We start from the raw sequence: 22,425 nt of genomic DNA, 5'->3' as shown, positions 1-22,425 counted from the left end.
TGTCCATTACAGCACTCTGAGGTTTTAGCAAAGCATACGTTATAGACATATTTGCCATACAGTGCAATTTTATTGTGTAAGACATGAATAATAGTGCACTTAAATCCAAGAGTCACATTCAAATATATCAAGAATACAATCCAAATACCCGGCTATTGAAGAAATACATACTCTTTTTTTATATAACTACATTGTGCAAGTACATTTTTAGTGTAGATGGTAATAATCTATAAGGATTCTAAGCAACACAACTCGGTGTACTTGTGTAGAATAATCCACATCTCCAAAGATATGTGCATTTTAAAAGTGAAGGAAATGGAAAATGTCTTGGGCAGAGACACAGGCAGTGTTGCACAAGTTGTTTTTATTACAAATTACCAATACAGTTAATCTGTATACTCACGGGTGGTTAAAACAGAATGGTTCTAAACATCAGGAAGCTCTCATCAGGAATTATTTTTTAGGACAATGTAGTGTCTACAGCGAGCCCCACTATCTTTCACTGAATTAAGCACAAACTACAGTTCCACAACGAGTTCAAAAATAGGACTTTCTTAAGGGGAATTTAGATAAGAAGTTCAAACCTTCCAGAACCTCATCCTACAGTTTCATGGGGTCTCATCTGAGCTACTGGTTTAAAGGAAGAAGATGCTGTGGACATGATATAAAGACTGAGTGATGGGAGAAATAGTTTACTTAAGAGAAAAAACCAGAAAACTGATACGATAAGAAAATTAGCACTTCGTATCATCTGAGAATAAATATTAATGGAGAAATCAGTCTTTAAATGTTTTTTGTTAAGATGGTGAATTACATAAAAATACTATCTGGTAATAATTTAGGGTATCAGCTCTGGAGGGGGAAAAGATCTAACCCACATTAAAGAATAATAAATAACTAATCTATGTTGTCTTGAGCTATAATAAACCTGTACCAGATGTACTGACTGATTTCATTCTCTGGGAAGTTTCAAAGCTGCCAGAACAGGGGCAAATTCTAAAATTTGCCCATTTTTTGGTCCAGGAAATAACTTTCTCATAAAAGGTGCTCATGATAACCTCTTGTAGTTACCAAAATTTTGCCTCAGGTTGGGGTCTGATAGTAAGTGAACCAGATTGGTTAAGGCTGCCAATTAAAACAGCTAACTCTGAAACCAGATTAACCACAAGAGTCACATCTCTACTAAGCAGATTTTAAATTTTTAAAAAGTTATTTTTATTGGGGCGCCTAGGTGGCTCAGTTGGTTGAGCGACTGCCTTCGGCTCAGGTTGTGATCCTGGAGTCCCGGGATCGAGTCCCGCATCGGGCTCCCTGCTCGGCAGGGAGTCTGCTTCTCCCTCTGACCCTCCTCCCTCTCATGCTCTCTCTCATCCTCTCTGTCTCAAATAAATAAATAAAATCTTAAAAAAAAAATTATTTTTATTTATTTATTTATTTATTTGCGGGAGAGAGAGAGATAGCATGAGCAGCAGGGAGAGGGAAAAGTAGGCTCCCCGCTGAGCAGGGAGCCTGACATGGGGCTCGATCCCAGGACCCTGGGATCATGACCTGAGCCACCCAGGCACCCCGCAGATTTTTTTTTTTAAGTACAGCAAAACGTTCCTTCTATCTTTCACTTCAAGAGACAAACTACTGATCAGATCTTTCCCATGATACTGATTTTTAAATTTAATATAAATACTCAAAAACTAAAATATCACTAAATTCCATCCTTTAAAATGAAAAGTTATGACATATCACCTCTGTAAATCAGGCCTCAGAGTTCAAAGAAAAGCTTTTAAATTACCCATATGGGATCTGAAATGACTATTGTCTTCCAAAGTTTTCCCAAAAATCACTTTAAAATCTTGTTTCAAAGGCCTAATTTTTCTCAGAAACAAAATATATTTATAGGTTGTTTTAATTCTATTAGATTTTATAACTTTCTGCTGTTTTCTTTCTATTCAATAAAACCAGAATGAAAAATTTTGACCAATTACTGAAAAGTCTTACCACCCAAAAAGTTTCAAAATCTTAATATAATCAACCAACTATGTTCTTGTGGTTTCTAAAAAAAAAATTGTTAATTTAAAATCTAAGGATCCTTGTACTGCCGATAGAAGACTGTAGCAATCTTTTGTATTTTTAGAATATTCTCTGTAGGACCTAATTTGCATCCCCAAAATGTAAACCAGCCTTTGCTATAAATGAATACATAAGATGCTTAATATATATAAACTTGATTTTATCTCACTTGGTTATTATTGGCTCCTACGGGGTAATTCGCTTGCTCACTAATTCTGCCACCACTCTCTTCATTCAAGTTTTTAAAGCCACATTTATCAAAGATGATTCTCCGAACTTAAAGTTAAACAAGTATCTTCTCATGAGTATATCCACTGTATGTATTCTTCTTATCCAAGGAATGGGTAACTTCATAATATTACTAAAATCCCTCTTTAAATTATATTGATAATGCACCTCTGACACAGTTCTTGAGTTTGGGAAAACCCTAATATTTGCATTATTAGATGTCCCCTTTGAAAATACACTGATATCAAAGTTTGTTTTTTATGACCTATAAACAGAACTGAGGTTTGCACAATCCCTAATTATAAATTAATACTAAAATGCAAACTTGTCCAAATAGCTTAAGATCACTGCCTCAATAAAAGAAAGAAAAAGAAACACTATGCTATTATTGGACTATGTCTCACACATAAAATGTTCATCAGGAAGACAGGTATAAATTGATGGCATACACTTTCTCCATGACCAAGCCTAATAAAAGCTCCCACCCACAGAAGCCCTATGGCTAATCAGTGTCACCAGTGGGAGTCACTTCTAAAGAATCACTAAAAACAACAACAACAAAACAAAACTCTAAATGGTTTTCCTTATGGGTCCGTGAACTGAGAAGAGCTCCTTCAGATCTACTCTTGAGACAAAAACAGGAGCAAACAAAAAGATCAGCTGCATGAACAAACACAGCAAGTAATTTTAAGGGGTGATAAAAAAGCTGGAGTATTTCCTCTTCTAAAAGATTAATATAAACATTTCACACAACATGGAGATATTGATAGCAAGATCTCCTTTGCTCCTTGCTGTAGCCTTTTTGTGAGGGCTTTAATGCCTGAAGACTCATGACTATAGCCAAGAAAATAAGTCAAGAATAAATCTGAGCTTAGAGGAGAAGGCAGGCAAATATACCAAAGGAGAGTTCTGATATCTGTTGCTGTTGTCCAAGCCTTTTGCTACCAGTCCAAGGAAACAGAAAAAAGATGAAGTTTGGGAAACTGGAGATAGAAAGTATTTGCTGTTTTCTAAGGCGTCTGAATGTGGCCATTGATTATGCTAGACTAGATATTTTTTAAAATTATATTTTTAGCTCAATACATAGCTCTAAAGCAGGGTTCAGTTTTGGTGTGCTTTACACTGAAATGGTTATATACAGAGGGGGTGGAAATGGTTATTAATCATTTACTCTTCAACTATCCATTTAATGGAAAACTAGAATTGACAGTATTTATTAAAATGAACAGTGCCACAAAACAGAAATGTATATAGAAAGCACTGAACCACAAACTTTTACAGTAGCAGGAATAAACTAGCATAGCATAAATACAGTCATAACATTGAAACATTTCAATCTGTTTCTGCAGTTTAAAACATAGCTGTGTCATGTTCATCAACTTTCACCTCCCACTTCAATTAGATTTGCCTAACATATAATGAACAAATCAGCAGTCAAGATAAATTTTCAAAAGGCTCAAGCCAACGTGAAAGGTTTAAGCTTAGTATTAGTAAACTCTCAGAATACTTAAAAATAAAACAAAACACAATAAAACTTAACACACACACATACATGAAACAGTGCAGTAAGAACTTCAGACAAGGGCAGTGCACTTCTGGTTTAAGGAAACCATATTTGTAGCTTAATTATAACAAACGTCTACCTAAATAATGGTTTAATGGGATATCCAGCATTTGATATGCATTTAATATGTATGGTCAAAAAACCTGAAAAACCAATTCAACAGTAACGATACCATATCAGTAACAAATTCCTACTTTATTTCTATATTGCACATACTTCTACTGTCTACTGTTAAAATTTACTTCTTAATCTAAATATCAAAGGATTATACCTATAACCCTTGTAAAAATATTTACCTTGGATAAATATTCAGATTTTCCTTTCTTAACAAACCAGAATGAGAATGAATTCAGCTTTGTTAATCCAAAGCTATTTTAAAGAGAAGGGCAAAGGTATTGGAAACAGCATGTTAATCACAAAATTCTTGGTTTAAGAACCATTTCAGTTTTGAAAAATATTTCTGTGTTTGGAGTGTTTAAAGTCTGATCTTTTTTAAAACTAACACATATTCCCTAAAGAGATTAATCATATCCTTGACTGGTCTGGAGCACTGTTTGGAAAGTAGACACAGAAAAAATTTTAGATTAAATGGCATATAACACAAATGGCATTAAATAGGTCACCTGTTTCACATAAAATAAAATGACTAGCACCTCCTTTCTGCTCCCAAAGTAAAAAGGCCTAAAAGGCCACATGAAACATGAGTAATTACAGTAAGTTTCATTCATACAGTATTGAGAAATCCACTACATTAGAGGGTTCTCACATCTAAAGCCTTAGGTTCAAGGCTACTGTGTAAAAGTGAACTGAAGGGCCAAAGGAGAGAGACAGATGGGATTCAGTTCCAGGAAGGTCCTTATTTATGTAGGTTGTGGGGAGATTTTTCAGGGACTCTCCTGCATCCCATCCTCAGTTTCCAGTTCTGCCAACTGCCTCCTAAGTACATTTACTTTTGCTTGTAATTCCTTGTTATATTCAATGATGTTAACCATTTCTTCATATGCTTCATCCAAATACTTGGAGGATCTGTTCCAACGGAGGAAAATACCTATTGAATCCAGGAAAGGAAGACAGAAGGCAAAAAGATACATACAATGGATTAACATTATTCCATCATTATACATTCTTTTTTCTTTTTCTTAAAATTCACATCTATGTTTTATTATACTCTGGAAGAAGCAGGAATCCTGAAGTACTGAAAGTGTAACTAAATACACTAAAACATCACTATTTCTATGTACATAATCATTCATTCTTCAACCTCCCCCCAACAAAATTATGAAATGGATTAAAACACTATTCTCTGATATATCCAGGATTATAAATAAGCTGGTAACTTACAATGCCATAAATTTTCCAGTTTCACAATACAGTGAATTACAGAATTTCAATTACAGAACTTTACTCAGAACCATAGGACCTCATACATGTGTAAAATCACTTTCACTAGAAAAGTGAGAGTTAGAGCAACCGCTGAACCATACATTGTTATTTAAAACCCTAAACTTCCCAACAAACAAAAGCTTAGGACCAGATGGCTTCACAGGTGAAATCTACAGAACATTTAGAGAAGAGTTAATACTTACTCTTCTCAAACTATTCCAAAAAGTTGAAGGGGAAGGAATGTTTCCAAACTCATTCCATGAGGCCACCATTACCCTGATACCAAAACCAAACAAACACACACAAAACAAGAAAATTATAGGCCAACAGCCCTGATAAACATAGATGCAGAAATCCTGAACAAAATAGCAGCAAAGTGAATTCAGCAATACATGAAAAGCATCATATACCATGATCAAGCAAGATTCATTCTAGAGATGCCAGGATGGTTCAACAGCCACAAGTCAATCAACACAACATGCCACATTAACAAAAAGAAGGATAAAATCATGTGATCATCTCAACAGATGCAGACAAAGCATATGATAAAATTCAACATTCATTTATGATTAAAAACTCACAACAAACTAAGTATAGAGGCCATATATGACAAACCAACAGCTAACATACACAACCGTGAAAAGCTGAAAGCTTTTCCTCTAGATCACAAACAAGACAAAGAGGCCTACTCTTACTAATACTTTTACTCAACACAGTATCAGAGATCCTAGCCCAGAAATCAGACAAGAAAAAGAAATAAAAGGCTCCCAAATAGGAAAAGAAGCAACACTGCCACTATCTGCAGATGACATAATACTATATATAAAAAATCCTGAAGACTCCACCAAAAAACTACTGAGACTAATAAATTCAGTAAGGTTGAAGAATACAAAATTAATACATATAAGTTCACATTTTTATATAATAACCATGAACTATCAGAGAAATTAAGAAAAACAATCCCATTTATAATTGCATAAAAAATACCTAGGGATAGGAGGAAGATCTTTCACTAAAGAAGTAAAAGACCTATACTCTGAAAACTATAAGACATTGATAAAAGAAACTGAAACAGCACAAATAAATGGGAAGATATACCATGCTCATGGATTGGAAGACTATTGTAAAATGCCCATACTACCCAAAGCATCTACAGATTCAATGCAATCCCTATCAAAAGACATTTTTCACAGAAATAGAACAAATAATCTTACAATCTGTATGAAACCACAAAAGACCCCAAATAGCTAAAGCAATCTTGAGAAAAGAACAAAGCTGGAGGTATCACCTTCCCTGAGTTCAAGATATACTACAAAGCTACAGTGACCAAAACACTATGTTAACAGCACAAAAACAGACACACAGACCAACAAAACAGAATAGAGTCCAGAAATAAACCCACACTTAAGACAGTCAATTAATTTTCAACAAAGAAGGCAAGAATATATAGTGGGGGAAAAGACAGTCTCTTCAATAAATGATGCTGGGATAACTGGACAGCTACATGCAAAACAATGTACTGGACCACTTTCTTACATCATATACAAAAGTAAACTCAAAATGGATTAAAGATTTAAATGTAAGAACAGAAACGATAAAACACGTAGAAGAAAGCATAGGCAGTATCTCTTTGACATCAGTTTTAGCAGTAATTTTTTGGATATGTCTCGTCAGGCAAAGGCTAACAAAAGCAAAAATGAACAAATGGGACCACATCAGACTAGAAAGCTTTTGCACAATGAAGGAAACCATTAACAAAAGGCAACCTACTGAATGGGAGAAGATATTTTGAAATGATATAACTGATAAACAGTTAATATAAAAAATATAAAAGAATCACATAACTCAATATCAAAAAAACCAATCCAATTAAAAAATAGGTACACGACTTGAATAGAAATTTCTCCAAAGAAGACATATAGCTGGCCAAGAGACACAGAAGAAGATGCTCAACATCACAAATTATCAGGGTAAAATGCAAATCAAAACCACATGAGGTATTAGCTCACATCTGTCAGAATGACTAGTATCAAAAAGACAAGAAATAACAGCCATTGGCAAGGATGCAGAGAAAAGGGAACCCTCATGCATTGTAGGTGGGAATGCAAAATTGTGTAGCCACTATGGAAAACAGTATGGAGGTTCCTCAGAATATTAAAAATAGACTACTATAGGATCTAGCATTTCCACTTCTGGGTATTTATCCAAAGAAAATGAACACACAAATTCAAAAAGACATATGCACCCCTATGTTAACTGCAGCATTATTTATGATAGCCAAGGTATGGAAGCAACCTAAGAGTGTCCATCAACAGATGAATGGATAAAGAAGATGTAGTATAGATACACCACAATGGAATACTACCCAGCCATAAAAAAGAATGACATCTTCCTATTTGCAACAATATAGATGGGCCCGGAGGGTATCATGCCAAGTGAAATAAGTCAGGTTCACTTAGATGTGGAATCTAAAAAACAAAAACAAAAACAAAAACAAAACAAAACAAACAAAAGAAAACAGAAACACAGATACAGAGAACAATTTGATGGTTGCTACAGGGGAGGGAGATGGGGTGATGGACAAAACAGGGAAAGGGGATTAAAAGGCACAAACTTCTAGTTATAAATAAGACATGGGGATGCAATGTATACCTTAGGGAACATAGTTAATAACAGTGTAACAACTTTGTATGGTGACAGGCTGTAGCTAGACTTACCATGGTGATCACTTTGTAATGTATGTAAATGTTGAATCACTATGCTGTACACCTGAAACTAATATATGTCAACTACACTTCAATTAAGGAAAATAATAAAAAGCCTAAACTTCAGTGCGCTCTCTCCCTGTCTCTTAAGAGGTGGTCTTCCAATTCTACAGGCACATCCTTCTTTTTTTTTTTTTTTTTTTTTACAGCTCAATAAATGTTTACTGAATGAATGGACAAACGAAACATAAAGGAGGCAACAAGTGATTCAGTGGCGGGTCTGAACTGGCCTCGCAGCCGGCCTTCCCCTGCCCCGCGGGCGCTGGTATCCTGGCCACTCCCAGCAGCAGGACGCCCCACAAGCTTGCCACTGGTACAGGCACATCCTTCTTTTCCCAATAACTATCCTTTTTTTATAGACTAAAAGGAAACATTTCCTCATCTGCATAGATCTACATTAGCTCTATCATCCCAACATCATGGCTTAAAGACATTCAAATAAGGAGGTACAAAAACTTTCCAGGCAGCAGTATTGTCAGTAGCTGGTAAGTTCACAAAGGTTTTATGATTCTTTAAAACACTTTCTATAAACCAAACTGCCAGAACCCTAAAGCTACTCTCTATCAGAAAGGGAAAACAGAAACATAGCTTAAAGAATGGACTTTGTTGATTTTTCCGTTATATGAGCCTGTATTTAAAATCCTGTTCTTCAATTCAGGAATTACTTAATACTAATGGCTAACTATAATGTAAATATAAACAGAAGAGAGACATTTTAAACTCATTATACAACCCATATACCCACTATGAGAAGATTTTACCTCACACAGAATTTCTTCCATTTCTAAGCTGGGGCACTAAACACATATGGAAACTCTGTTCTTAATGGAATGGTAGGAATTCATTCATGTAACAACAAGATTTCCTCCAATCACTTCATCTCTAAACTCTCAATGAGGTTTGGTAAAAAACTAGTTAAATCGTCCATTAGGCCATTCAACTCCAAATCTGGCTTTTCTCCCAAGTAGCTAGTCTCTTACTTCAGTTACTAAACATGACAGTGGCTTCTAGGTAAACTGTCCCAGAAATCTTTAACAAAAAGTTTGGCTGTAATCTCTCATTTAAGAGATCACTTATCCTGTACCGGGGACTGTCTACAACAATGAAGAAAGTAAGCAAAGAGAAGTTCTGAGCAGCCAAAAATTCCCAAAGCACTAAAGCTCAGACTCCGAGAACCTGGAGACTATCTGAGGCCACTTTCCCACAATTCTAACTTGTGGACACCTAAACAGATAAGATTAGAAGCATAAACTGAGGAGGAAGGAAGCAGCTAATGACAGATATGCCAAGAGGAATGAGATGTGAGAGCTGACATCCAGAGAAGTGACAGAAACAGACTTAGTCTCAAACTGAGAGAGCAAAGCAATCTGAGGCCCTTTTACAGATAAAGGGCAAACAGTTTCCCACACATGAACTGCCCTTGTGGGCATAACATATTAAAATGTGGTATAATAACTGACATTTATGGTAATTCAGTTCAATTACCAAACAGCTAGCATTCTTTGTGTGTAGGTTTTGTGCCATTTAATACAGATGAGGGGCGCCTGGGTGGCTCAGTCAGTTAAGCGTCCGACTCTTGGTTTAGGCTCAGATCATGATCTTGGGGTCATGAGATCAAGTGCCTCATTGGGCTCAGTGCAAGAGTGTACTTGAGATTCTCTCTCTCCCTCTCCCTCTGCCACCCGGGTGGCCATGCTCTCTCTCAAATAAATAAATAAATATTTAAAAAAAAAACAAAAATGAATAAAGATGTACTTAATACCTTCAAAATGATCAAAAAGAAATGGCACTTTGTAGTCTTTGTTTAAGGGATGGCTAATATAGTTTAGACAGATTTTGGTTAGATTTTTAAAGACAAGCTTTGGTATTTATGGAGATAAATTTCAGGAGTCTGAAAAATTTATGTAGGTTAAATACCTTCTTTAGAATGAATTGGAAAATTAAGTATGGATTATTGTTCCACATGAACAATGAGGTATGTGCATTACTGCACTGATAGCATTATGTTTGTTTATAGAACCTTACTAGAATGACTAGTTCATTAACCTTTCAGTAGCATTTAACAGAGGAACCTTTCCCAATGGCTGCTTAATAAAGGAAACAGAAACCATTTCCTTGGAGCTTACAATTTATTCCTATCCCAACTACCTACCAACTTTCTTACACAAAAAGTAATGTACTTTCCCTCATACCCATTAGAATGGCCACTACCAAAGGGGGGAAAAATCCAAAAATAACAAGTGTCGGCAAGGATGTGGAGAAATTGGAACCCTTGTGCACTGTTGGTGCAACTGTAAAATGGTGCAACTGTTATGGAAAATGGTATGGTAGTTCCTCAAAAATTAAACAGAATTATCATATGATCCAGCAATTCCACTCCTGGGTACATACCCAAAAGAATCAAAAGCAGTGTCTTGAAGAGATAACTGTGCACCTGTGTGCCAAAAGGTGGAAGCAACCCAAGTGGCCATCAGTGTATGAATGGGTAAACAAAATGTGGTAAACACACACGATGGAAAACTATTCAACCTTAGACATTCTGACACAGGCTACGATATGGATGTATCTTGAGGACATTATGTTAAGTGAAAGAAGTCATTCACAAAAAGACAAATACTGTATGATCCCACTCATACGAGGTATCTAGAGTTGTCGAACTCATAGACACAGAAAGCAGAATGGTAGTTACCAGGGGCAATGGGAAGTTGTTTAGTAAGTATAGAGTCAGATTTGCAAGAAGAAAAGTTCTGGAGACCTGTTTTGCGACAATAGGAATATACTTGACAAGAATGAACTGTATACCTAAACATGGTTAAGTTGGTAAATTTGTAATCACAATTAAAAATAGCAATGTATCTTCCCACCTAGGGAAAATACCCAATATAAACAGCAGTATCCACTGAATAATCACTGTTCACTTCTGAAATGGGGACTGAACAAAAGAAGTGTGACTAGATAACGGATGTGAAGGAGAGAACCATGCCCACACTGTGAAAAAAACAGCAGTCACACACAGGTCTGAGGGTCAGGTCCACTCACCAGCTTCAAATACCAACAACAGCAAGTACTCAGAGGCAGTTCAGAGAGGGTCCTTGACTACTGATAAAAAGTCTGCAAAGGACGCAGAGCTTACCTTCCCATAGCTGAAGACTCTGTGGAGCAACTGAAGGCCAGATGACAAGATTGTTGGCTTCAAAGAGAGGATTGGTGAACTTCCTCAGTTCACTGGGCCGATTGACCCAGGACCACAGAGACATCGTTTTCTGCTGCAGCTTCAACTTACATCTGATTACAAGGAAGAAAACTGCATTAAAGCAATTAAATGATAACAACGACTATTAGATGCTCCTCCCAAGAGGACAGTTTCTTCTCTCTCTGTTAGAAGGCAGAACACAAAACTTTTAACAGATGAATAAAATAGTGTAAAATAAAAATATTTGTCAGAAAATTCAACCAGCATTATAACTCAATAACAGCAAAACTATTTCACAGGCTTTCAAGGCCAACCAGAAGGATAAAACCAGAATCTGGTGTTAAACATTAACCCAGAGAACAGACCATTACTATATGCAAAATCCTTTATTGTATCTGGCACTGTATTTTATCTTATTTTTTAAAGATTTTATTTATTTATTTGATAGAGAGAGAGAGCGTGTGAACACAAGCACGGGGAGTGGCAGAGGAAGAGGGAGAAGCAGACTCCATGCTGAGCAGGGAGCTTGACATGGGTCTCGATCCCAGGACCCTGGGATCATGACCTGAGCCGAAGGCAGACATTACTTAACTGACTGAGCCACCCAGGTGCCCCGGCACTGTATTTTAATTTAAAATAGCTAAATATAAAAATAACTTTCTTTTTTGTTTTGGAAAAGTCTAGAATGCAAAGAACAAAGATTACAGACATATTAAAAATAGAGGTTGAGTCAAATCTCAAAGCCTAAAATTTTTAGAGACTTAGCTTTTAGGACAAATAAATTACATGTACATAAAATGCAGATGGACTGTCAAAGATTAAAAATGAATATGTATCTTGATGTAAATACAGATTCAATCTACATTTATATACAATGAACAGCCTTCACAATAACCCTGAAATTCTGTAACACTCTTTTATCATAGAATAAACTCACAGGGATAGAACATGAACTGATACATTTTGGAAAAAATAAATTTTAACAAGAACTGAAAGATAATTTGTGGTAAGCCTTACATTAACCAAAAAGATAACATATTCAATTTTCATAGGCTTCTACTCAAGTTGAAGTTTTGCTATAAAATTGGTTTTGTCTCTGAAACTACTTATTAGTTAATTATGTGCACCCTTCTTATGTTAGCAATAAAAAGAATCCACATAATCACAGAACTCCCACGTATACTGCAATTTAATTGCTAGGATAGCAAGTCCTATACTATGTCCCCAGGAACCAGGCATGGCGAGGATAGGAAACCACTGTACCCACTGCTCCTGCAGTAAGTGGTTTGGCCCTGCCCCCCAAACCTATGGCTAGCCAGTCACTGAACTTTTTTCCACCAGAGCCCAACCCATATAGCTTCAGAATCCTTCTCAATCAGCCCTACTCACAGGATCTACCAAATGGCAATCAGAATGGGAGATAAAATGCATTTATGATCCCTTTATTAAAGGCTAGTTCTGGGGGCTGGAGGATATTAGTAAGAAGTCCATAGTCAAACGTATTATTTAAATGCTGAATTAAAGTTATATATGTTGCTTTACTGAAGAGTGTCTTAAAGTCTTTAACAATTACTTTGTGACTTTTTGAGAGGGGATACATTATACCACATTACCCAAATTTAACCAAGGTAAATCACCAATTCTCCCCCTCCCCCATAAGAGTATAGTCTAGGGGTTAAGTCGAACATGCCTTAAGAAATGGCAGGATTCGGAGTGCCTGGGTGGCTCAGTCGGTTAAGCATCCAACTTTTGATTTCAGTTCAGGTCAGGATCTCAGGGTCATGAGATCATAATCCACATCAGGCTCTATGCTAAGTGCAGAGCCTGCTTAAGTTTCTCTCTCTTCCTCTCCCTCTGCCTCTCCCCCCAGCTCCCGTGTGTGTGTGTGTGTGTGTGTATGTGTGTGCACGCATGCATGACCCCCAATTTTCTCTCTAAAAAAAAAAAAAAAGAAATGGCAGGACAAGAACTAGATTTCTAACATATTTAAGTGCCATGAAGCGTTGCCTTTGTGATGATTATTTGTATGTAATTTTTTTTAAAATTTAGATTCAATTAGCCAACATGTGGTATATCATTAGTTTCAGATGTAGTGTTCAATAATTCATCAGTTGCATATAACCCCCAGTGCTCATATCACTGTATATAATCTTTACTCTCCTAAAAAACAAAAAACAAAAAAACCAAAACCAAAATATAACAGCAAAGCCTTGTTGACATATACAACTTTGTTTTGTTCAGCATTTTAAAAGCATATCTAACCATTGGTGTAATACCTTTTAACACTGCTTGGTATTAGTATCTATCAAAGAAACTGTAAATATGCTTCATTGCACATGCTGACTCCCAACTGCTAAAGGCTACCAATTATCTTTCCTTTTTTAAAGCATCAGATGACACAGAACATGAAATACTTGCTGTCACATTCAGTAGAATCAATGTGCCAGCCAGAGTAATACTGTGGTTCTGTGTCAAAATGCCATCAGTGGTTAAGTTCCAGGCTTGTGGCTAAGCAGGTGATAGAAGATTCAAGGAAGAATGAATGAATGAACTGACATTTTAAAAATGCCTATTATGTGACAGGTATTAGGCTAGTTTTCACATGTGTGTCATTTGATCCTCACTGTAACCCAGTGTGGCAGAGATTAATTTTTGCTTTTAACATGAGCAGAAATAGATTCAGAGAAGTCACATGGCTAGTAAGTGGCAACAGTAGAGATTCAAACTCCAATCTTCTAATTTCAAGTCTTGAATATTTTCCATGAAAGTACACTGGAGAGAATGAGGAAGGAGCTGATGACAGTAAAAGGAAGGTACCTAAGTTTCTCAGAGCATAGTTTAAAGTGTTGCATGTAGCTGTGCGACTTCTGGAATGGTAGGCTAAGGACCTCTGTATATCTTCTCCAAAAAGTAATGAAAACAGGGGCAAAACCAGTCAAAATAAATACTTTCACGACTCTGGAAATTAACAAAAGGTTTGTGACAATCTGAGGAACACTCAGTCAAGAAAAACTAATGAACCTCTGAAAGAACAGGATTCGGAGCATTTTAACTTGGCCAGTGCCAACACCCTTTCCCCAGCTCTGCACTTCACTGCAAACCAGCAGCCCTGTCGCCACTGGAGGGGCAGACCAGCTTTGGAGCTCCTCAAAAAATACCACCCCCAGAGCACTATCACGATTTGATGTGTCTGGCAGCTCCCTGGTAAAGGCTCCTTGGTAGAGTCTTGTAGTTATTTGACAGGACTCAGAGTTTGAGGTTCTCAGAGGGAAAAGCCCTATTCCCCAGGGTATTTGTCAAAAAACAATGAGAGGAAACTATTTAACAGCACAGTTGCCTGAGGCTGTCATGCCAGTTGAGGCAAGTAAGACCCTAGGAAAAATAAAAGATCTGGGGAATGAGATGTCCCTGGGCAGCAGGGGGTGAGATGGGGCTTTGTAAAGCTCTGACATATTCCTGCAAATTCAAAACGGTATGCACATGCCTAGGAAATGCCTGAGATAGCCCCTATTCTTTCTCCTCTGGCTGAACCTGAGGCCCTGTATAAGCTGAAGGCTAAAACAAAGCTGTGAACTACCTGAGTGTTGCAGTCATGCCTAATACACACATAAGGTCCCTCAGCAAAGGAGGAAAAAGTTATTCATTCAGAAGGTAGAGGATCTAATTTCCAGATTTGCCATATTATCTAAAACATCAGTTTTCAAAAAAAAGCAAATTACAACACAAAGAAACAGGAATGTGTGGTCCATACTCAGGGGGAAAAAAAGCAGTCAAAAGAAATTGTCCCTTGGAGAGGGAGGACATATTGAACTCACTAGACAAAGACTTTATTTTATTTAGGATTTTTATTTATTTAGTTGGGAGCAAGCAAGAGAGAGAGTGAGCACGAGTAGGGGGAGGGGGAGAAGGAGAGGGAGAAGCAGACTCCCCGCTGAGCAGGGAGCACCACTAGGGGGTTGATCCCAGGACCCTGGGATCATGACCTGAGCTGAAGGCAGATGCTTAACCAGCTAAGCCATCCAGGCACCCCACTAGACAAAGACTTTAAATTAGCCATCATAAATGGGTTCGAAGAGCTAAAGAAAAATGCCTGAGAAATTAAAGGAAAGTATGATAACAATGCTATACCAATGGACAATGTCAGTAAAGAGGTAAAAATTTTAAAAAGAACCAAAGAGAAATCCTAATTTGAAAGTATAACTGAAATGAAAAAATGACCATAGGAGCTCAACAGTAGATTTAAGCTGGAAGAAGAATCAGTGAATTTGAAGATAGGTCAATTGAGATTATTAATTTCTGAAGAAAAGAAAGAAAAATTGAAGAAAATTGAAAAGAATCTCCAAACCTATGGAATACCTCCAAACCTATGGAATACCAACATGCACAATGGGAGTTCCAGAAGGAGAAGAAAAAAGGGCAGAACGAATGTTTGAAAAATAATGTCTAAAAACTTCTCAAATGTGATTCTACACACCCTAGAAGATCAAGGAACTCCAAGTAGGATAAATTCAAAGTGTCCACACTAAGACACATCAGTGTCAAAAGCCAAAGAAAAAGATAATTGCAAAACCAGTAAGAGAAAAATGACCCATTACATACAGGGGACCCTCAGTGAAAGTAATGGCTCACTTATCAGAAACCATGAGGCCAGAAAGCAGTGGTATGACATATTCAGGGCACCTGGGTGACACAGTTGGCTGTGTCCAACTCTTGGTTCAGCTCAGGTCATGATCTCCAGGTCATGAGATTGAGCCCTGCGTTGGGCTCTGTGCTCAGTGCAAGTCGGCTTAAGATTCTCTCTTTCCTTATGCCTCTGCCCTTCCCCTCCACACTCTCTCTCTCTAAGATAAATAATCTAAAAAAAAAAAAAGACTATTGATCAAGATGTCTATATCAGCAAAACTATGCTTCAAAAATGAAGAAGACTGATGTCACCAAAAATGGAAGAGTAGGCAGCTCCAAATGCCCATCCCTCCAGAGAAACATTGAAAACACAAGTAGAAACTGTTAGAACCCACTTTGTCAGATTTCTGGGAAATAGAAGTTTACAGCACACAAGCAAATGAAGAATCAAGGAAAAGGAAACTTGAAAAACAATAAAAAAGCTTAATGATATTTTTATTTGCTCTTGCCCTACCCTTACCCTAGCTCATGGAAGTCTTGAAGATGGCAGCCCACGCTCTTAGTATGGGACTCTGGTCCCTGGCTTCAGAGGGAATAAAGCAGTCCTTATTCACAAAGAATTGTGTCTCTCTGTTCTAACTTGTCCAAGGGCTACCTGAAGCACCTGTCTTTGTTATATCTAACTTGGAAATCACCATGGGCAGAAAAGTGGTGGGCATTCCTAGAAAACATAAGGTGAATGGACAACCTGTAGCCATCTGGGGGAAAAGATTATGGTTGAGGGGTACAACAGAGCACCAAAAACCCAAGGAAAAAGATTCTTTGGAAAAGCAGTGTATTCACAGTTGCCCATGTATACTGAGGAATTAAGAAAGCCATATGCATGCCTAAGGCAGGAAACATGCTCTGAAAAGGCCCAAGAAGATCCCAAGATTTTGGTTTTGGCTGATCTCTAGGCTCAGTGAGGGCCAGTGAGGGCGAGAAGTGAAGGCTGAGGCCTGACTAAGCATTGAAGGAATATTCCAGCATAAAGCCCATCTGTAAAGACTGCAAAAGGATTTTTTTCCTTTGTCTTGAGTGGTTTTTCCTTTCACTTTTCCCTCCCTCTTTTCCTCTCTCTCTTTTGGCTCCAAGTATTCAAGGAAATCACTGCCAAAGACTAGCTGAACACAAACTAAAGAACAGATACTTCAGGGCGCCTGGGTGGCTCAGTTGTTAAGCGTCTGCCTTCGGCTCAGGTCATGATCCCAGGGTCCTGGGATCGAGTCCCACATCAGGCTCCCTGCTCGGCAGGAAGCCTGCTTCTCCCTCTCCCACTCCCCCTGCTTGTGTTCCTGCTCTCGCTCTCTCTCTCTCTGTCAAATAAATAAATAAAATCTTTAAAAAAAAAAAAAAAGAACAGATACTTCAGAAACTACACGTGAGAAAAAAATATACTTTACAAAAGTTTAGAAAAGTCTAAATAAATAGTTACAGCTTATGGCAAGCAACAAATACAAACTCCAAGGAGTGGGAAGAATCTAATTTCCAGAGAGCTACGTTATAACATTTTAAATGTCCAGATTTAAATGTCCAAATGATGCAAGAAAGACCCCTAGAAAGTATGGCCCAGTCATAGAAAAAAAATGAACAGAAATTGTCCCTAAGAAAGCACTGACTTTGCTTTTACTAGATGAAGACTTTAAATCAACAGTCTTAAATATGCTCAGAGCTAGAAAAAAACAACCCCAACAAAACAAAACAAAACAAAAACAAAAACTAAGGACAAGGAACTAAAGGAAACAAGGAGAACAAGTCTCAAAACCCAGACTATATCAATAAACAGACAAAATTATAAAACAGTACCAAACAGAAATTCTGGAACTGAGAAGTACAATATCTGAAAAAAACAAAACAAAACAACTCACTAGATGGTTTTTTTTTTTTTTTTTTTTTTTTAAAGATTTTATTTATTTATTTGAGACAGAGAGAACGAGATACAGAGAGCATGAGAGGGAGGAGGGCCAGAGGGAGAAGCAGACTCCCTGCCGAGCAGGGAGCCCGATGCGGGACTCGATCCAGGGACTCCAGGATCATGACCTGAGCCGAAGGCAGTCGCCCAACCAACTGAGCCACCCAGGCGCCCCTCACTAGATGGTTTTAATAACAGATCTGAGCAGGCACAAGAATAAGCAAATCTGAAGACGGGTCAACTTAAATTCCCCATTCTGAGAAGAACAAAAAAAGAATAAAGAAAAATGAACAGAGCCTAAGCAGCTTGTGGGTACCAACATATGCATAATGGGAATCCAAGAAAGAGAAGAGAGAAAGCATGGGAACAAAAGAATATATAAAGAATTAATGGCCAATTGGTCAATTATACCTCAATACAAATAGAAAAAACTGAACACAAAAAGAACCACACACACAAAATTATTACGGGCTGAAAACTCCCCAAACTTGATGAAAGACATGAATCTACACATTTAGAAGTTCAACAGGCTCCAAGAAGGATAAAGGCAAAGAGACCCATACTGAGACAAATTATAATCAAATTTACAAAAGCCAGACAGAGAGAGAATCTTGAAAGCAGCAAGAAAGATGCAACTCCTCATATAGAGGGATCCTACATCATCCTTCTACAACAGATTTCTTATCAGAAACTATGGAGGCCAGAAGGGACAGCAATGACATTTCTCAAGTGCTAAAAGGAAAAAAAAAACAAAACCAAACCCAAAAACTACGTACCAAGAACTCTACATCTGGGAACACTATTCTTTAAAAATGAAGGAGAAATTAAGACATTCCCAGATAAATAAAAATTGAGGGAGTTCATTGCTAGAAGACTTGCTTTACAAGAGAAATGCAAAAAGGAATCCTTCAAGCTAAAATGAAAGGACACTAGACAGTAACTCAAAGCCATATGAAGGAATAACTCAGAAAAGATAACTAAAGGTATAAAAGTAAGTTATTATTGTATTTTTTGACTTGTAATTCCTCTTTTTATTTCCTACATAATTTAAAAGACAAACATATAAAAATAATAATAAATCCATGTCAATGGGCAAATAAGAATATAATTATATATAAGAATGTAATTTGTGATAATAACATATAGGGGAGTGGAGCTATGGAAGAGCAAAGTTTTGTATGCCATTGAAGCTGAGTTTGTATTCAAAGTAGATTGTTATAAATTTGGGATATTAGTTGAAATCCACCTGGTAACCAGTAAAAAAAAAAAATTAATATACATAAAATAAGAAGGGAATCATGATAGTACACTATTAAAGTATCAAACATATAGGAAGGCAAGTAATGGAGGAGATGAAGAACAAAAGACGTATAAGACAAACAACATAAATCTCACACTGGCAGAAATAGGCCATTCCTTTTCAGTAATCACTTTAAACATAAATGAAGTAAACTCTCCAATCAAAATGCAGAGATTGGCAGAATGGACTAAAACATGATCCAACTATATACTGTCTACAAAAGATTCACTTTTGATTCAAAGATGCAAACAGATTGAAAATAAAAGGATGAAAAAAGATTTTCCACACAAATATCCATTCCACACCAAGAGAGAGCTGGAATGGATGAAATAAACTTTAGGACAAAAACTCTTACAAGAGACAAAGAAGGATATTTTAAACTGGAATAAAGAGTCAATCTATCGGGCGCCTGGGTGGCTCAGTTGGTTAAGCGACTGCCTTCAGCTCAGATCATGATCCTGGAGTCCCGGGATCGAGTCCCGCATCGGGCTCCCTGCTCGGCGGGGAGCCTGCTTCTCCCTCTGACCCTCCCCCCTCTCATGTGCTTGCTCTCTCTCATTCTCTCTGTCTCAAATAAATAAAATCTTAAAAAAAAAAAAAGTCAATCTATCAAGAAGATATAATAATTATAAACATATATGTACCTTGCAGCAGAGCTACAAAATACAGGAAGCAAAAATCAACATAACAAAATAGAGAAACTGACAATTCTACAATACAGTTGAGGACTGCAATATCCTACTTTTGATAATGTATCGAACTAGACAGAAGACCAATAAAGAAATACATGACTTGAACAAATGTAAGACAAATCTAGAACACTCTGCTCAACGACATCAGGGTACACATTCTTCTCAAGTGTACATGAAACATTCTTCAGGATAGATCACAGGTTAGGCCACAAAACAAATCTCAATACATTTTAAAAGACTGAAGTCATACAAATATCTTCTCCAACTACAATAGCATGCAGTTAGAAATCAATAACAGAAGAAAAAACACAGATGAATGAAAACGAAAACACAACATGCTAATACAACGTATGGGGATTCAGTGAAAACAGTGCTCAGATGGAGATTTATAGCAGTAAAAACCTATATTAAAAAAGAAAGATAGGGGAGCCTGAGTGGCTCAGTCCATTAAGCATTTGCCTTTGGGTCAGGTCATGATCCCAGGGTCCTGGGATCAAGCCCTATATCTGGCTCCCTGATCAGCTGTGGGTCTGCTTCTCCCTCTCCCTCTGGCCCTCAACCCCCCTGCCCCACCCCCACTTGTGCTCTCTCTCCCTCACTGTCTCTCTCTCTCAAATAAATAAAATCTTTAAAAAAAAAAAAAAAGAACAAAGATCTCACATCAATAACTTTTAAATCAGTAACTTTATACCTTAAGGAACTGGAAAAAGAAGGGCAAACTAAACCAGTGCTAGCAGAAAGAAGGAAAAAATAAGAGGAGAGAGTAGATAGATGCAATAGAAAATAGACAACAGAGAGCATCAGTGAAACCAAAAGTTGGTTCTCTGAAAAGACCAACAAAACTGTCCTTTAGCTAGGATGACAAAGGAAAAAAGAGAAGAGGAAGCCTTTTGACTGTACCCAATTGAGATTACCAGTTAAGCACCTTTAAAGATCATTATGATAGGTATCTTCTAAATAAACCTATAAACTTGATGGCGTCTGGACTGTGAAAGGAGGCCTGAGGACAGTTTCCAGGGGTAACAGACAAAGTCTGGGGCAGGAGTAGGAAGACCTGTATTATAGCCCTACTACTTGTGACCAACCAGCTGCGTGTCCCTGGTCAAGTCATTTAACTTTCTGGGTATTCCCCTCCCAATCTATAAAATTGGATGGAGGGCAGAGCTGGATTATATGTTAAGGATTCTTCCAGATGTAAGATTACTATGATCTTATATAAGGAAATTAACACTTAAAATGGTTGCCCAATTTACTCAAAGCTTTTAAATCAGTGTATGGACTAATTTTAATCTAATAAAACAAAGTCCAGGACATGCTCTCACCTAGCATGTGATAGGCTCATAAGAAGAACACACTTCATGTAATTTAATTTATACTAACTGTAACCTCTACCATCTTATAAATAACATTAATGTAGAACCAAATCCTGGTCTCTTTTAGGAAGTAACCAAAACAGCTACAAACAAAATGGCCCCCATCCCATGTAAGCAGTATACCCACCTTTCACTTTCATTGTTGCCCAGGAATGTTCCAAACTGTGAGGCATATGCATGCTCAAAGAGCATGATGAGGAAATTCTCATTAAATTCAAAAGAACAAGGAAACTGACGAAGTATCTGCCACACACAGTCCAAGAAGAGAAGAAATACGGGTGACTCCCACTTCTGCTTACTATTACAATAGGCTGACTGTGCACAGCGCTGTTGGAATGGGTGGCCAGCCTAAGACAGAAGATGGAAATGTGACAGTCATAGCCTAGTGAGAGCACATTTATAGCACATTCCATTAACATTATTTCACACAGTTGCAACAAAACTCTTATTAAATGGAACATCATATAATTTGGATGGCTGCTATTTAGATTAATGATATCTTGGTTTAAAACAATTTTCAGCAGCTGAGGAAAAAAACACAACTTCCAAATATTTAACAAGGCTGTGCAGTTAAGGCATAACCATAAGAACTGCAATTATCCTTGGTGAACTTAAAGTAAAATTTTCTAGGTCTCTATAATTTGTAGCAAAGTCAAAGAATATAAGGTCTTTAGGTACCAAACAAAAGACAGCTATCACCTTTTATCTCTCCAAAGCAGTACAGATTATTGTAAACTACATAAGCCTCACCACTAAATGGAAATAAATATGGAGCTCTCACACACAGATTTTATAAGGTCACTCCTGATATTAAATTTTTAATTACATATGGAAAAGAGTTATTATCATGAAGAAATCTTTATGAATACTTTTATATTAGAGATAAAATTGTCCCTAGTTCCCCTCTTCTCTTGAAAAGAACTGGAAGAGTCTGACCTCTACTGACTAACGGAAATTTAAGAATCATTTGCATCTCTGGCCCACCCAGAAACTGATTACTGACCTTATCCCAAATCACACCCTTTAGGTATTTCACACACTTGCTTTACCTTTAGGTCCTTATACTACCTCATCTGACAAAGAAAATGCTATGAACATTTTCCAGTGGCTAATGGTATTTTGATACCCATTAATATGGTGATATTTAAGTAAGTAAATCACATTCATTTATTTGTTTGCTATGCATTATGAGGAATGTTGCTGAAGAGATTTTTACCAAATATTTGAGATGGTCTGACTTGAACAGAGCTACACGTTAGTCATCAGGCAGGGTAGATAGACATGGCATA

General features: G+C 37.2%; 1 protein-coding gene across 1 annotated transcript in view; it reads right to left on the bottom strand.

Moving 5' to 3' along the window:
- Positions 1-3,970: 3,970 nt before the first annotated feature.
- MTMR9 (myotubularin related protein 9) overlaps positions 3,971-22,425 on the bottom strand; it is a 51,020-nt gene continuing 32,565 nt past the window's right edge. Inside the window, exons 8-10 of the mRNA XM_021698804.1 lie at positions 21,264-21,484; positions 11,138-11,289; positions 3,971-4,904 (exon numbers count right to left, since the gene is read on the bottom strand). Of these exons, the coding sequence (XP_021554479.1) occupies positions 4,741-4,904; positions 11,138-11,289; positions 21,264-21,484 (537 nt within the window). The 3' untranslated portion in view covers positions 3,971-4,740. The remainder of the gene's footprint in view (positions 4,905-11,137; positions 11,290-21,263; positions 21,485-22,425) is intronic.

The sequence above is a fragment of the Neomonachus schauinslandi genome, chromosome 2, assembly GCF_002201575.2.
Source record: "Neomonachus schauinslandi chromosome 2, ASM220157v2, whole genome shotgun sequence".
NCBI classification, from domain to species: Eukaryota; Metazoa; Chordata; class Mammalia; order Carnivora; family Phocidae; genus Neomonachus; species Neomonachus schauinslandi.
Note: the sequence above shows the minus strand (reverse complement) of the source record. Positions and strands in the feature narration are given on the sequence as shown.